Source organism: Neolamprologus brichardi, chromosome 9 (assembly GCF_056152115.1).
Source record: "Neolamprologus brichardi isolate AB-2024 chromosome 9, ASM5615211v1, whole genome shotgun sequence".
NCBI lineage: Eukaryota > Metazoa > Chordata > Actinopteri > Cichliformes > Cichlidae > Neolamprologus > Neolamprologus brichardi.
The window spans coordinates 22,784,271-22,797,655 of NC_142112.1; the positions used below are offsets into that span (position 1 = coordinate 22,784,271).

A 13,385-nucleotide genomic window follows, 5' to 3' on the forward strand; every position below is an offset into this window, starting at 1 on the left:
ACATTTCCCGGCGGAGCTATGTCGCAGTTAAACTGTTAGGATCCTGGTGGAAAAATGGGATGTCCTTTATGAAGAAACAGCTGTACCCCATTTGCTCGCCACAAAACACAAACAGTGCAGTGCACAGCTGCTAGCTAAACAGGCAAAGGGGAGATAGAGGCACAGGCCTGGCGTTACTGAAATAATTTCGTTTCTCTTGTTTTGGGGTTAGCTGTTTGTAACGTAGGTTTTTGTTGTTGCGCAGTCTTTGAATCCGTCGTAGCCGAAGTCACGGGGAATTGTCTCTTGGTTTCCACGAAAACTGACAGGAAGGTATGCCTCCAATTGTCAAGTAATGCCTGCTAGCCTAGCTAGCATAGCCCGGACCGTCTCACAGGGCGTGATTTGAGGTGAGGTTAGGGGTCGTAGAAAGTGTCTTTTCACTGAAAGGAGCATCTGTATTTGGGTTAACGCAAATTAAAGTACTGGTTCAAGTGCCTCATACAACGCTAAACTACTCGATCTTCAGATAGTATGACAACTATCATACATGTGTAGCTGTGTAGTTATAATCCACTTCTCAGTCAGACTGCACTGCACGTTTTACACATGTTATTGCTGATATAGTGTTTAGTAGTTAGAACTTGCCGCCAACGCTTAACATTATTAGAAATTGTACCATTAACATAGGTTTGCAGCAAGTTAGTTTAAACGTTGTAAGATTTACAATCAACCCAACTTTGTTTTCTAAAGACATCAAATTATAAATATTTACAAGTGACTTGGATGCAAGAAGATAAAGCTGTATAGACTTTTATACACTTTAAAACAAAAAAGTGAACGAAGAGATCAACGAAATATGACTAGCAAAATAAATACATTCAATATAGCTAATAAAACTTAAAGTGATTACATATATAAAATTATATTATAGGTCCAAATTAATAGATTGTTCGTTTACCTGTGTAATATAGATGTTTTTAGCTGTAAGTCTGGAAAGAGCATCACCAAATGTTTTTTGTTGTTCTCTGTGGAACAACAGAAGAATCACATGATCTAAGGTCCCTCCCTAGTTAATAAGCAAAAAATTATTCAGGGAGTTAGTCTAGTGCAAGGCCACACTGTCAACAACATTCACTGCTTTGAGCTTGGCTTTAAATGATCCCAAACCAAATATCTTTGAGCGTGTTACCAAATTGTAAAAGATGTGAAAATTAGATTTCATTTAGAAAAGGTCTTTTAAAAACTCAAATTAGCTGCTTCTCTGAGTTGTTCAACATAAGCTTTCTAAAATCTTCTATCGTTTTATTTTAGGAAGAGACTGTTTTAATGTGTGTGGCATCGAGACAAGAAGCACCATGAGTGCAGAGATGGATGCACTGACTGTGGTGAACCAGTTGCGGGATCTTGCCGCAGACCCCTTGAACCGAAGAGCCATAGTAGAAGACCAAGGCTGTCTGCCAGGTCTTATCCTCTTTTTGGACCATCCAAATCCACAGGTTGTCTACTCTGCACTATTGGTAAGTATGTGGTCACATAAAACACAAAACACTTGGTTTGTAAGGGAAAACCTCCCCTGCTGTCCTGCAGTGTCAGAACAGGTTTCAGTGACCGTTTAAAGGGCATGTTTTCCACCTGTGTGTAACATTCAGTCACAAGCTTGCACATGGTGCAATTTCAAAGAAAAAAAGAAAAAAGGTCCATATTTGGAAACACTGCACAATAGGGACATCTGCTGTTTGATGTGGTGTAAACACTATGCTTTACATAGCCACCCTTCACGACTTCCTCTATAGCCATTTGTTCACATTGTGTGCACACATTTGAAGTGGCTTTATATAACTACTTTTTTCGGTTATCCGGTAAACACAAAGGCAGTACATTTGTATTTATATCGGTTATGTAACATTTAATGTTTGCACATGCATGCCCTTTTTAAAGTCATGCCTTTTTTTCTTTTTCTTTCTTTTAATATCACAAAGCGTCTTTCAACTTTTATGGCCAAATAGATAACAACTGCCCTTGTCCTTGCAGGCCGTGCGCTACCTGGCAGAATGTCGAGCCAACAGAGAGAAGATGAAGGGCGAACTGGGCATGATGCTGAGTTTGCAGAATGTCATGCAGAAGCAAGTCCATGTTCCCATCACACACACACACATGCAAACACACACACAGAGCATGGACACACATGCTCACAGTGCATTTTCTTTACATGAAACCTTTAACATGTTTTTTTTTTTTTTTTATTGTTGTGCATGGACAGTGTTTGCCACGCTGCAGAATTTTCCAAGCAGGCTGATGTCCTTCTGTTTGCCATGTCAGGATGAATGTGTGATGAAAGTTGAACTAGAATAGGGTGACAAAGGCTTAAAATGCAGTTTTGCACGTTACAGATTTAAATCCATTTTGTCGTCTCTGAAAGTTCTCTTTGTGCATTTGCTAATTGATGTAGGCGTATATTAGCACTTGTTTTGTTGTGCAGTAAGTAAAATATCTTGCAGACATGGTAATTTTATATTTTTTGTGTTGACTGCACATTGCATATAATGAGATCTGCTTTTAAAAACATGATCATGCACGTGTCATTTTTAAGGGAGACAACTGCTTTTATCTGATTGAGTGTCTAGAAGCACCTGTGGCAATAGCTCATGCTAACCGTAAAGTAAGCCAGTCACTCCAGCTCGTAGGTGTTGACATGAACAGTAGCCCTGCAGGAACAGCAGCAAGTTTCTGAGCTCACAGCCCAGTCATGCTGACTTTGAGTGGAGGTCGTTAGTAGCTGGACAGAGTGGGAACACATGGCTAAAGGGAAGTGTCTAGCATTGTTGTACAAAACGGGTGTGAATGTGATTTTTAAACCCTTAAGTCATTAAGCTCTCAGGTAGCCTCATCTTCTTCAGTGATTATTATTAAGTATTAAGTATATTTAATGAATTAACTCATAAGAGTGTTTTGTTTGCTGGAAGGCTTCTGCAGAGCTGCGTTAGGAATGTGTGGCACAGCTCTGTGGACCATCAGGCTCCCAGAGGGTGGCAGTGCCAGACAGCTAATGTCATATGTGGTTAATATGGAAGGAGTGATGACTTGGTGACACATGAAGCAGTATAGCCTGCAGGAGGAACCCAGGATCCCTCATAAAATATCAATTCTGGCACAACAATGGCTCCTGACCTCACATGAATTTCTTGCGAAAAGCTGCTGCCCGTGAAATATTGTGCTTTGCTGTGAGATTTTTGCAAAAGGGACAGTAGCACATCTGACGGCAGTGCAGAATAGGCATAATTAACTTGTGTTTCAGTTGTCGTGTCTTTAATGGCAACATTGTCTTTAGTTGCACAAACAATTTTGGAATAGAGCGATGCAAAGATGAGTTGCCTTTAAAGGCTTCCTGTGAATGTGGGTGCCTGTTAATTTCCAGAATCAGAACAATGGGGATGCTTACAAAGCTTAGAATTAAACCTGCGTAACATAGTTTTGGCATTACCAAAAAAAAAAAAAAATAATAATAATAACAACTAGTGACTTCAGCATATTTCTATCTGACTGTTATAAGTGGACTTTAGACTCGGACTATTAAAAACATCAAACATGTAATGAAAGACTTCAGCTACACATAGATCTTGATGTGATGATTATTAAGCAGTGCATGAAACCCACCATGTATACTTTGCTTGTTAGAGGCTTTCATAGGGCTGTGCGATATGACCAAAATCTCATATCCCGATATAAGACATCTATCGTCCCGATAACGATATAATTCACAAAAATTTTACATTTTCTGTAAATTCTGTGAATCTCGGGCAGTTCGACTTGCTTTTAGTGTTTCCAGCTGGGCGAGTGTTTTAACCGATGCATGAAACTACACATTTTTAGACATAAGTTGTAACGGCCGCTGTTTTCTTTGTGAGTATTTATTACACGGCGTGCTGCAGGGAAAAGCCTGTTCTAACGTCTGAGTCTAAAGTTTATTTTTTAGCACCTGACGGCTCTTTTTTGCTTCTCATCTGTAAATATTCTGCATACTCATTCACATGATTCAGTTTATTTTGAAAAGTCTCAACAGGATCTTGAGGTTTATTGTGAAAGGTTTATGTGGGAAATAAATAAGCGGACACGCCAGGGTTTTACTGTCATTGTTGCTAACGACAACACATAAAAACAGGCGCTTGTTCGTCGGTAGTGTGGTTATATTAAAAATAAGACAAAGAGAGAACTTAAGAAATTAATATAGCCACTACAGTGACCATCAAAACGATGAAAAATATTGCCGTAAAAAGTTTAGGGCACCACGAAACAAACGATAGCATAAAATGAAACGATAGACGTTTTTATATCGTCATCCGATATATATCGCTGTATCGAACAGCCCTAGGCTTTCATACCGAATTTGGATACCTGCAAGGGGATACTTACTTTCAAATGTTTAATTCTCTAGATTTCTGTCTGTTGCAGCTCTAATTAATTTCAGTTTTATGAGTCAGTTCACACTTCCTACAGAGTCATGCAGGCTTTGGCGATACCGTTTCTACTTTCATTCACATTAATTGTCATTTTCACAAGCCTAAATTAGCTGATTTATTCTTTGCATCAGAATTACTTCAGCTTTTGCACCTTTATTTTCAGTACAGATGTACTTAAAAAGACATCCAGAGACTTATCAGGTAGTTTCAGCTCTGCTCTGTAGGGTGACGCTGACCACTTGCTTGGACATCAACAACATTTCACAGTTCTTTGATGGTCTCCTTGCACTGACTTTGGTCTTTAGTTCACTCCACAGATTTTCAGTGGTATTCAGGTCAAAACTGTTTGCAGGTCAGTCAACAACATTCAGTTTGGTCTTCTGGAGGTGGGTCTTTACCAGGGGCGACGTATGCTTTGGGTTCTTGTTGTGTCGGAAGCGACGGCACTGAGCCATTTTGCTGCTGACTGCTTGAGGTTTTCTGTTAAAACCTTCCCATATCCTTCTTTCCTCATAATTCCTTCCATCTTGATGAGATTCACAGCTCCAGTCACAATGAAGCATCCCCACAGCATACTTCTACCACAGCATTTCACTGTGGGGATGGTGTTCTTTGGGATGTATGCCTCTCCCTTCTTCAAACATGAGCAGGATCTCTTTAGCCAAGAGCTTCAGTTTCATCTCTTCTGAGTAACGTATGTGCTTCCAATATATATGATCTTTTTCCTGGTTATCCTTAGTAAGTCAGGTCTCTATTTTGCAGTATTGGCGTTTTTGTTGGTCTACAACCTCGCAGTCCATTGCTGTGCAGGTTTCTAGTGATTGTCTCCTTTAAGACTAAAATTCCTAACTTGGCGAAGTCATTTATTAATGTCGTGACAGTTGTTCTGGGATTGTTAGACGCTTCTCACTCAACGTGTCCGTCCCCTGCTTTTTGAGCGTCAACAATTCTTTTCTCAATTCTGAACTGGCTACATTTACCTTGATTTTATACGCTTTGAGTCTTGAGTGCTATGGCTAAAACAAAACAAAGCTCAGTTTTTTAGGTAGGTAATAATAATGAACCTGGTAATTTAAATAATTTTTTTTTCATTGTGTGCAAATAGAAATAATTTATGCTTTCTAAAATTAATATAATTGGAAACTGTATGTTGGAAATCCCTTTTGCACTATTAAAATGCACTTGGGAAAAAAACTTCACAGGTGGGCTAGTAACTCATCTGTACATGTACTTTTTGTCACCGAAGGAGCACCTCACCTGGGGAGACCAAACTGCTGGCCTCAGAGATCTATGAGATTTTGCAGTCAGCTGGTAAAGAAGAGGCTGAGAAGGCCGAGGCAGCTGCTGCCTCCTGCCGGCGCAAAGCCCATTTCTTCCTGGGCTCCAACAACAAGAGGGCCAAAACTGTCGTGCTGCACATTGATGGACTGGACGATTCTGTAAGTCCATTGAAGTCTTAACACAGCGTATCGTCAGGCTTCTGTCAGGACCAGACACATACCAAATGTCCACAGTGCACAAGAGTCTCATGTTTGCTGCTGTCATAATCACCGTGTTTTCCAAACATCATAAGGGTGTCTATCTGGCACATGATAAGAGGGCAGAGGGGTCAGGTTGTAAATGTCAGCCTCTGAACAGCAGGACATTGAGCCTGAACCTGAATGCTGCTCCCCAGGAAGCTTTCACCTAGCCAGATTACATTACAGCAGACAGACGGCCTCTGGTGGGCTGCTTCTCTGTCTCCTTAGCAGAAACACACAACGCTGTTGAAGCTAGAAACTAAAAATCTATAATTTATTTCCCAAAAGTGAGTTTTAAATAGCAGTTTATTATTTTATCATTAAAATATTCAGTTAAAATTGAAAAAAAAATATCACATTTTCAAGCTTATAAATGTATATCTAAGACAGAATTTCTTCTTCTTTCTGTTCCTAATGGTCACTGTGTCACTTCCTGCTTTCAGACTCGAAGGAGCCTGTGTGAGGAGGCCTTGCTGAAGATTCGAGGAGTCATTAGTTTTACCTTCCAGATGGCTGTTAAGAGATGTGTTGTCAGGATCCGCTCTGACCTTAAAGCTGAGGTAAAATGTCTGTCCGGACACAGAAAATCTCTTTTAGAGTTCAGGGACACATATTTTGACTTTAAGGCTAATACCAGTTTCATTTGGAAAGCATGTATTAATCTATGGATGATTCGTGCGTTATCATTAACAGTCTTGGAAGTTGTTTTTAAAATTGGTATTTTAAATATAAAATAGTTGTCATTCCTAGCATATTAAATCAGAACGTATCTTAACAAGTCACATATAAGTAATCACATTTGTTGGATGGCAAATATTTCATGTTGATACTGGTACCAGATGCACTAGTGCACAGGATAGCTGGCCCAGTAGTATCATCACATTGTATACTGTTTTTTAAATGCATTTTCTTCTCCTAGGCGTTGGGAACGGCCATTAACTCCACCAAAGTACTGATGGCTCAGCAGGTGGTGAAGACAGAGGATGGAGGAGAGGTAAAGAGGACTGTGGGAATCAAAGCAATGTTAGACTTGCACTGTTTACATTAAACTCCTTTATATAAAACTGATTTCCCCCTTGAAGCCCCCAGCTGATAGGTCAGTGTGCTCGCTGTATGTTGTGTGTATCTGTGGACAGGGAGTCTATCCCCCTGCCTGTGGCTGAGACTTATTCACACTGACATGATTAGCTAGTCACATCTCTGCCTCAGCCTGTAGGCTAGTTTGCTTTTTGCCAAAGACATGACTAGTCCTTGTTGCACCTTTTACAGCAAATAGTCCCCATTCTGCAGTGGCCCACATTCAAAGAGCATAATTTTACCAACTCTATAAAAAATAAGCTATTACCCTATAAATAAATAAAGTGATTATTGCTTTAGTAATTACAAGAAAGTAGCAGTTTACCGTGCAGCCAGCAGGGGTCAGACCTGTCTCACTGCTGTATTTGAACCTAAACTGTGGTTTTAGACTCTGTTGCCAAACAGTTGAGCTTTATGCTAACCCACCTAATCCTATGTATTTGCTTAAAAAAGCACTTTATTCACTTTTTTTACCACCCCTGACTGTGTGCAGCTGATGGTGCCATTCCAGGAGGATTCAGCGGTGGTGGTCGAGGAAAACACAGACATCCCAGACTACCTGCCTGAGGACGAGAGTCCCTCCCAGGAGCAGGACAAAGCTGTCACGCGTGTAGGATCTATCACTGACGGCATGGGCTGGCTCAGTACGGCTGCCAACTTCCTGTCACGCTCTTTCTACTGGTGACAGCTTCGCGTGATCTGCTCTTTGTTCCCTATTTTGTCAACGGTACCATCCAGCTGCAGACTTAGCATCTCTCAGCCTCCTTCCAGGCTCCAGCCTGCCTCACAGCCCTACACTAGTCTAGACTCCCAGCTCCAAAGCACATAGAGCCCAGCCACACGTGTGCAGCAAGAGCTGGACTGTCAGGTGAAGCCTGCAATAATTTGCGTACATCTATTACGAGCTACACATCCCACTACTGGCTGTATGTGCACAACTATATACTAGCTGCATATGTAACTAAAAGACATAGCCAGAGGACTGAATGAAACCAAATAGCTTTCTGGGAATGTGTCTCGCTGCGTCGACTGGGTTGCAGCAGGTTTATTTTAATTTTTTGAGGCGATTTTTGTGTATCTTGAAAATAGAGTGATCTCTTTTTTTGTGCATGATTTTTTCCCCCTGATGTCTAATTGCAATCATAGCCCCATTAACACATATTTTTCATATTTTTATCCTGTAATTTCCTAATAATGTAATTTCTGCCTCTCCCTCCATTTTTCTTTTGTTTTTAAAGCATGTTTTTACACCTTTGTGCCAATTTGCCTGATGCTGACCTCCTTGGTTATTGTGTGTGCCTTCTTTGACATTTCACTGTAATTATTATTTATTCATCACTCATTCAAACTATTTGAGAGCTCCGAGCATGTTTAATGTTTGTTGTTTGCTGGCAGCAGCTGCCCCCTCCTCCGGCGTTCTGCCCACTAAGGGACATCACTTCAGTAGAAATAGTAAATAGACACCAGCAAGAGGACACATTGACTCAGATGTATTAGACTGCATTGCGCTCTGGAGGAACAACTAACCGGCCTGTTGGCTGATTAACGAACAAGCCCTAGATGTCTTTGTTTGTGTCTGAAAACAGGACTTTTCTGGTCTTCTAATAAGAAGGAGTGTTCAACCGCGAGCCCTGCAGTGTCTGTCGACTTTAGGCTACATTTGCTTTCAGCTTCCTGTCCTCACATCAGCATTATGATCATCTGTAGTTTTAGTGGAACCGTGTATCAGCATGGTGAAGACAAACCCATTAGCTGTGTGTTTGTCAAATGCTTCCAGTGTTACCTGTACTTCCACTGACATTTTTTACAGTATTTTAGCGGCTCATGATGATAAGGTTAGTTTTCAGTTTAGCCAGCAGTGTCCTTAAAGCAGAGATCATGCTGGTGCATGCTCAACAAAATACGCACACACACACACACATCCATATAGAGGATTTAGTAACGCTGGCATAGGAGCAGTAGTGTAAGAAAGGTATGGTTATGTATGTGTTGTAAATGGCGGCTGATTCCCTAAAATCTGATACATGTGAAGGATTTTTTTGAGTTTTAGTAATAATGGTTTTAAGTTGGATTATGAGGTTCAGACGGTTAACACTAATCCTCTTAGTGAGTTTTAAAAGAGAAAGTAACCCTTACAACTAAATCACTCTGTTTTGATTTTTTGATGTATTCGAGCATCCTGTCTTTTATTCTTTTGATGGAGCGTAGGTGGCAAAGAGATGAACGGCAAGGATTCGAACTGAATAACCTCAACTGATAAACCATAAACCCTCTGGAAAAGCAATAATCACTTATGTGTTTAATGTAGTTCAACAACAGCCTAAAAATCAACATTTTTGAACAAGAAGGTGTGAGCTAAAAAACAAGACTTGTGAGCAGTATTAAAGTCGCATCATTAACGTGTCCATTTTCACAAACCTCCATGTGCAGTTTCGTTCTAACGTTTTCTGTCTGGGCTCATACTGGGAAGAAATACTTGAACAATGTTCAGAATTGTCCGTATGTGTCGATCGAAGTGTAAATTCTTTTTAATTTTAGAGTTGCCACAGCTGTACGGTTGACAGAGAACCACTGAGTCCTCAGACATGTAACTTCATGTGTACAGACATCCACTGTCAGCAGATGTAGTATAATGTATGCAGATCTTAAAAATGTAGAATTCCACACACTGTTAATGCAAATAATGATAAAGGTACAAATCAAATTTTGTCTGCTGCGTTTTTATTTATTTATTTTTTAACAGATTTCATTGACCTATCATTTGCACTCCTCTTCTTGCCATGTGCAGTGCTCACACCAGCGCTCCAGACCTCACTTTGTCAAATCAAATCGCTGAGGGCAGCAAGCATTCCTAGCACAGAATTTCAGTTTTCTTTACTGGTGCATGAGCGACGTGCCCCAGGGCAATCCTGTGGCCTGCCCACAACTCTACCCCCCCCAAAGCCTCAGTGCTGGTAGGCAGGCAGAGGCAGCAGCCAACCCCAGCTGGAGGCCCCGAAGCCACTGCTGCTGCTGATGTGGCTACTGCTGAGCCTCCAATGAAATGCTGTGCCAAGCTGTAGAGAAGGCCTTCACTTATCTGCTGTATCCTCTGGATGAACAGTGACCTAAAATAACATTTTTATGTTAATGTTGACAGAAAACTTTAGTCTTCTGAGGCTATAATTTATACTAATGCTTTGTTTTTTATTGGAAAATATCCTGAAAATGAAAGAAATGTGAAATGAAATGATAAAAACCAGTATTAACACAGCTTGTAAATTCAGTATTATTTAACTTTGTTATTCAGGTATGATCTTTGACAGGCAAACAAACAGAATAGAAAGCAAATCAATATATTTAAAACACATCAATAAATATTAGCCAAAAAAAGAGAAACAAATACTTAATGTGGCTGATTTTAAAGGAGGTCAGACTTGTTTATGAACAAATAACCTTCCTGCCTTCGCTGACTACTTAACTAGCTGTTGTTTCTTCCCCATTATGAGGATATTAAAATTGAGACATTTGTACAAATGTGAGTTGGGGCTTTAAAAGCTTGCACATTCTCACTATTTTAATAGAGGCAACAGTTTAGCACGTTACCCTGATTATTTCAAAAGCGAATCACACACACAGGATGGTAGACTTTTGTTATGAAAGGCCTACAAGTCCCTGTTTCTCACGCATCACCACTAGAGAGAGACAGCAGCCTGGGGAAGACGGCAAACAAGAAAGTGAGTGGTCCCGAGTATAAATCTCCTCACCTGATGAAAACGTTGTTTGTAATTAGATGACCTAAGATGATTATTGAAAGCCCATGCTGAAACTCCTTTCCATCTGGTAGGTTTGAACTTGAGCAAGAATCATCATGACCATTAAGAGACCGCAGCCATTAATGCGCTTTATTCACCTCGGTCTAATATCTGCGAGGCTAACGTAACTAATGCAGCCATAAGGTTGTTTTTTGTAGTTAAGTGCACACCTTTCTCTTCAGTGCCCTTAGCGCTAATGATAAGCCATTTTCAGCTTTACTTTTTTTTTCCGAAGAGCTGATATGCTTGTCTAACAATGACCTTACCACTCTTAGATTTTTTCTCTTTAATATAAGGAGATATGCTTTGATATCCTCCAGAGAAAATGGGCGGCACTCACCTCTCATTTTCCAATTAAAGCTTTAGATAATTCACTCTCCTTTAGGTTTTTTTCTCTTCTTCTTCCAATTCCCTCCTTTCTAATCTCCCCCATCAGATAAAACCCAATCAGCCTGTCTTGTGCGCACTCCTTCCCTCATATCAGCCCAGTTGCATAAATGTGCATAAATGTTTTGTCGGTATCACCCTCCCACCTGTGTGTATTTGCATGGTTAATCTGCAAGCAGGGAAGAGGGGTCTGATGAAGGGTAGATAGGTGCATCTCATGGCCCCACGGGCTCTTGAGGAATTTTATTGGAGGTTCAGCTCCCAGTCAATGGGATCAGCTGTAAATCCTGCTCAGAGTGTGGCAGGAAATGATGTGACTCTGGCAATTTATGTCAAATAACTTTTGAGGATGTGTGAGTGTAGCGATCAGCGCTACCGGGGCAGCGATAACTCTTCGGCAGGGGGCCCCAGTGAAGATTTAATTGAGACATTTTTCTTTATCTGGAGCGAAGCGCCTGAGCCGTGTTGTTGTGTAACGAGATGTAATGTCTCTCTTTATACGGGGGTCAACATCCAGGATGAGGGAAGGTCACGGACTGACTGTTTGAGCATCCAATTTGCTCACATAATACCCGCTCTTCAGGGAGCTGGGTAAAGACACAGAGTATTAAGTTACACAGTCCACATATCACACTAAGACCTGAGGCCCTGTGCGCTGCAGGAATGTAATGCTGTGTGAGTTTAAACTGGATGTAGCTTTTGTTAGAGTGTGAGGACAACACATATATAAAAAATATGTTTGATGGGGGTGTTTTTACTTGTTTAGAGTACTGATGATCTTTTAAAAAAGTATCTTTATATGTATTAATGTGGAATACATCATCTATTACTTTAAATGTTGTTTATAAACCTTAATTGAGGACTGCAATACAACACATTAGTTTCTAACTTTACAACCAAGCCATTATAGTTACATAATGCAACCTGGCAACCCTTGGCAAAAGCTGTGTTAACAATTAATAGACTCTTATAGCTCACGCTGGCGTTGTGGAGCAGCTTTATCAGAAAATTTTACAAATTTTTATTTCAGTTAAAGAGTTTGTGTTACAAGCACATTTTCTGCATTTCCTAGGTTACATACTAAAAATAAGAGCTGCCCAAACGGGGTACAGTCCTGAAAGTGGAATAGCTCCTGTCAGTGTTATATAATACTGGTTAACTATTATGTAAGAACCATATGATGTTAGTGGTGGGATAGCAATGCGCAGGCACATTTTGCAAAATGCATCATAAGCTGCTTTTATGGTTTGTGTGCATCCATATGCAGAATGGAAGACTGCAATGAAAATATAAGAGCATTAAAATGCTTCAATCTTTACTACATATATATATATTTAAATATATATACATATATATATATATATATATATATATATATATATATATATACATATATACACACACACACACACACACACACATTTAAAGCTTATATCTCTATAAAGTAGAATGGCTGCTAGAACTTTTTGTAGTATTACACTGTAAAAGTTACTTTTTAAGTTGGGATAGACTGTAAATAGGTTTGTGCGTTGCAATAGACGCAAAAACCTATTTACAGCTGATATAATCAAAAACAACAGTAAAAAGTTGTGATTACAAACACAGTTACTAGTTTAGCAACATAATTTTGACATTCTTAAATGGGTGGTATATCATGTAATTACATTAATCATCCAGCAAAAGTACAAAATTCTTTGCACAAAATCAAATAATAAAACCGAACTAATAACAGCACTTTTCTTTTAAGCCTAGTTAATTGCAATTAGAACAGCGTTTGACCTTATTGTTAGGTTATTTCATTGCTTTTACACGATTGTAAATATCGTTTGTTTAATATAGAAAATCAGTTAAAATACAAAAGAATTTCTGTCAATTCAATGTTAAAATAACTATTTTAATTAATTGAATGTCTTGTAAAAAGACAGGAAAATTCTGTATTTTTACATGATGGGAAAATATCCGTTATCTATTGAAATATTACATTTTTTAAAACATTTTTTTTGCAGATTTTCTTGTTCTCTGTGTCCACTCGCTCAAATGCAGTGTTGCGGAAGTTTAAACCAGCATTTTAACCCTTTCTCTTTCACTTTAAGTATCTAATGAAAACAATCGCAAAGCAGCGATTAAGTTATTTCCATTACTGATTGAACAACTAGTTGAGTATAAGC

At 39.5% G+C, this 13,385-nt stretch overlaps 1 protein-coding gene across 2 annotated transcripts; it reads left to right on the top strand.

Annotated features, from left to right (window-relative positions):
* Positions 1-86: 86 nt before the first annotated feature.
* armc1 (armadillo repeat containing 1) lies at positions 87-9,731 on the top strand. 2 transcript variants are annotated; one of them, XM_006794569.3, is made up of 7 exons: positions 87-312; positions 1,294-1,499; positions 2,014-2,105; positions 5,686-5,878; positions 6,403-6,519; positions 6,879-6,953; positions 7,530-9,731. In XM_006794569.3, exons 2-7 carry the CDS (start codon positions 1,338-1,340, stop codon positions 7,719-7,721), a joined length of 831 nt encoding a protein of 276 aa, XP_006794632.1. In that variant the 5' UTR covers positions 87-312; positions 1,294-1,337; the 3' UTR covers positions 7,722-9,731. The 2 variants fall into 2 exon arrangements, with proteins under 2 accessions (XP_006794632.1, XP_035765333.1); XM_035909440.2 differs by lacking the exon at positions 87-312 and adding an exon at positions 334-389.
* Positions 9,732-13,385: the final 3,654 nt, after the last annotated feature.

What these genes read in the sequence shown, in the direction of transcription:
- armc1 (XM_006794569.3), top strand. Translation starts at nt 1,338, where the DNA reads ATGAGTGCAGAGATGGATGCACTGACTGTGGTGAACCAGTTGCGGGAT. An exon ending in TTGTCTACTCTGCACTATTG is followed by an intron (nt 1,500 to 2,013) that starts GTAAGTATGTGG and finishes TTGTCCTTGCAG; the next exon opens with GCCGTGCGCTACCTGGCAGA. An exon ending in GCTCTGACCTTAAAGCTGAG is followed by an intron (nt 6,520 to 6,878) that starts GTAAAATGTCTG and finishes TTCTTCTCCTAG; the next exon opens with GCGTTGGGAACGGCCATTAA.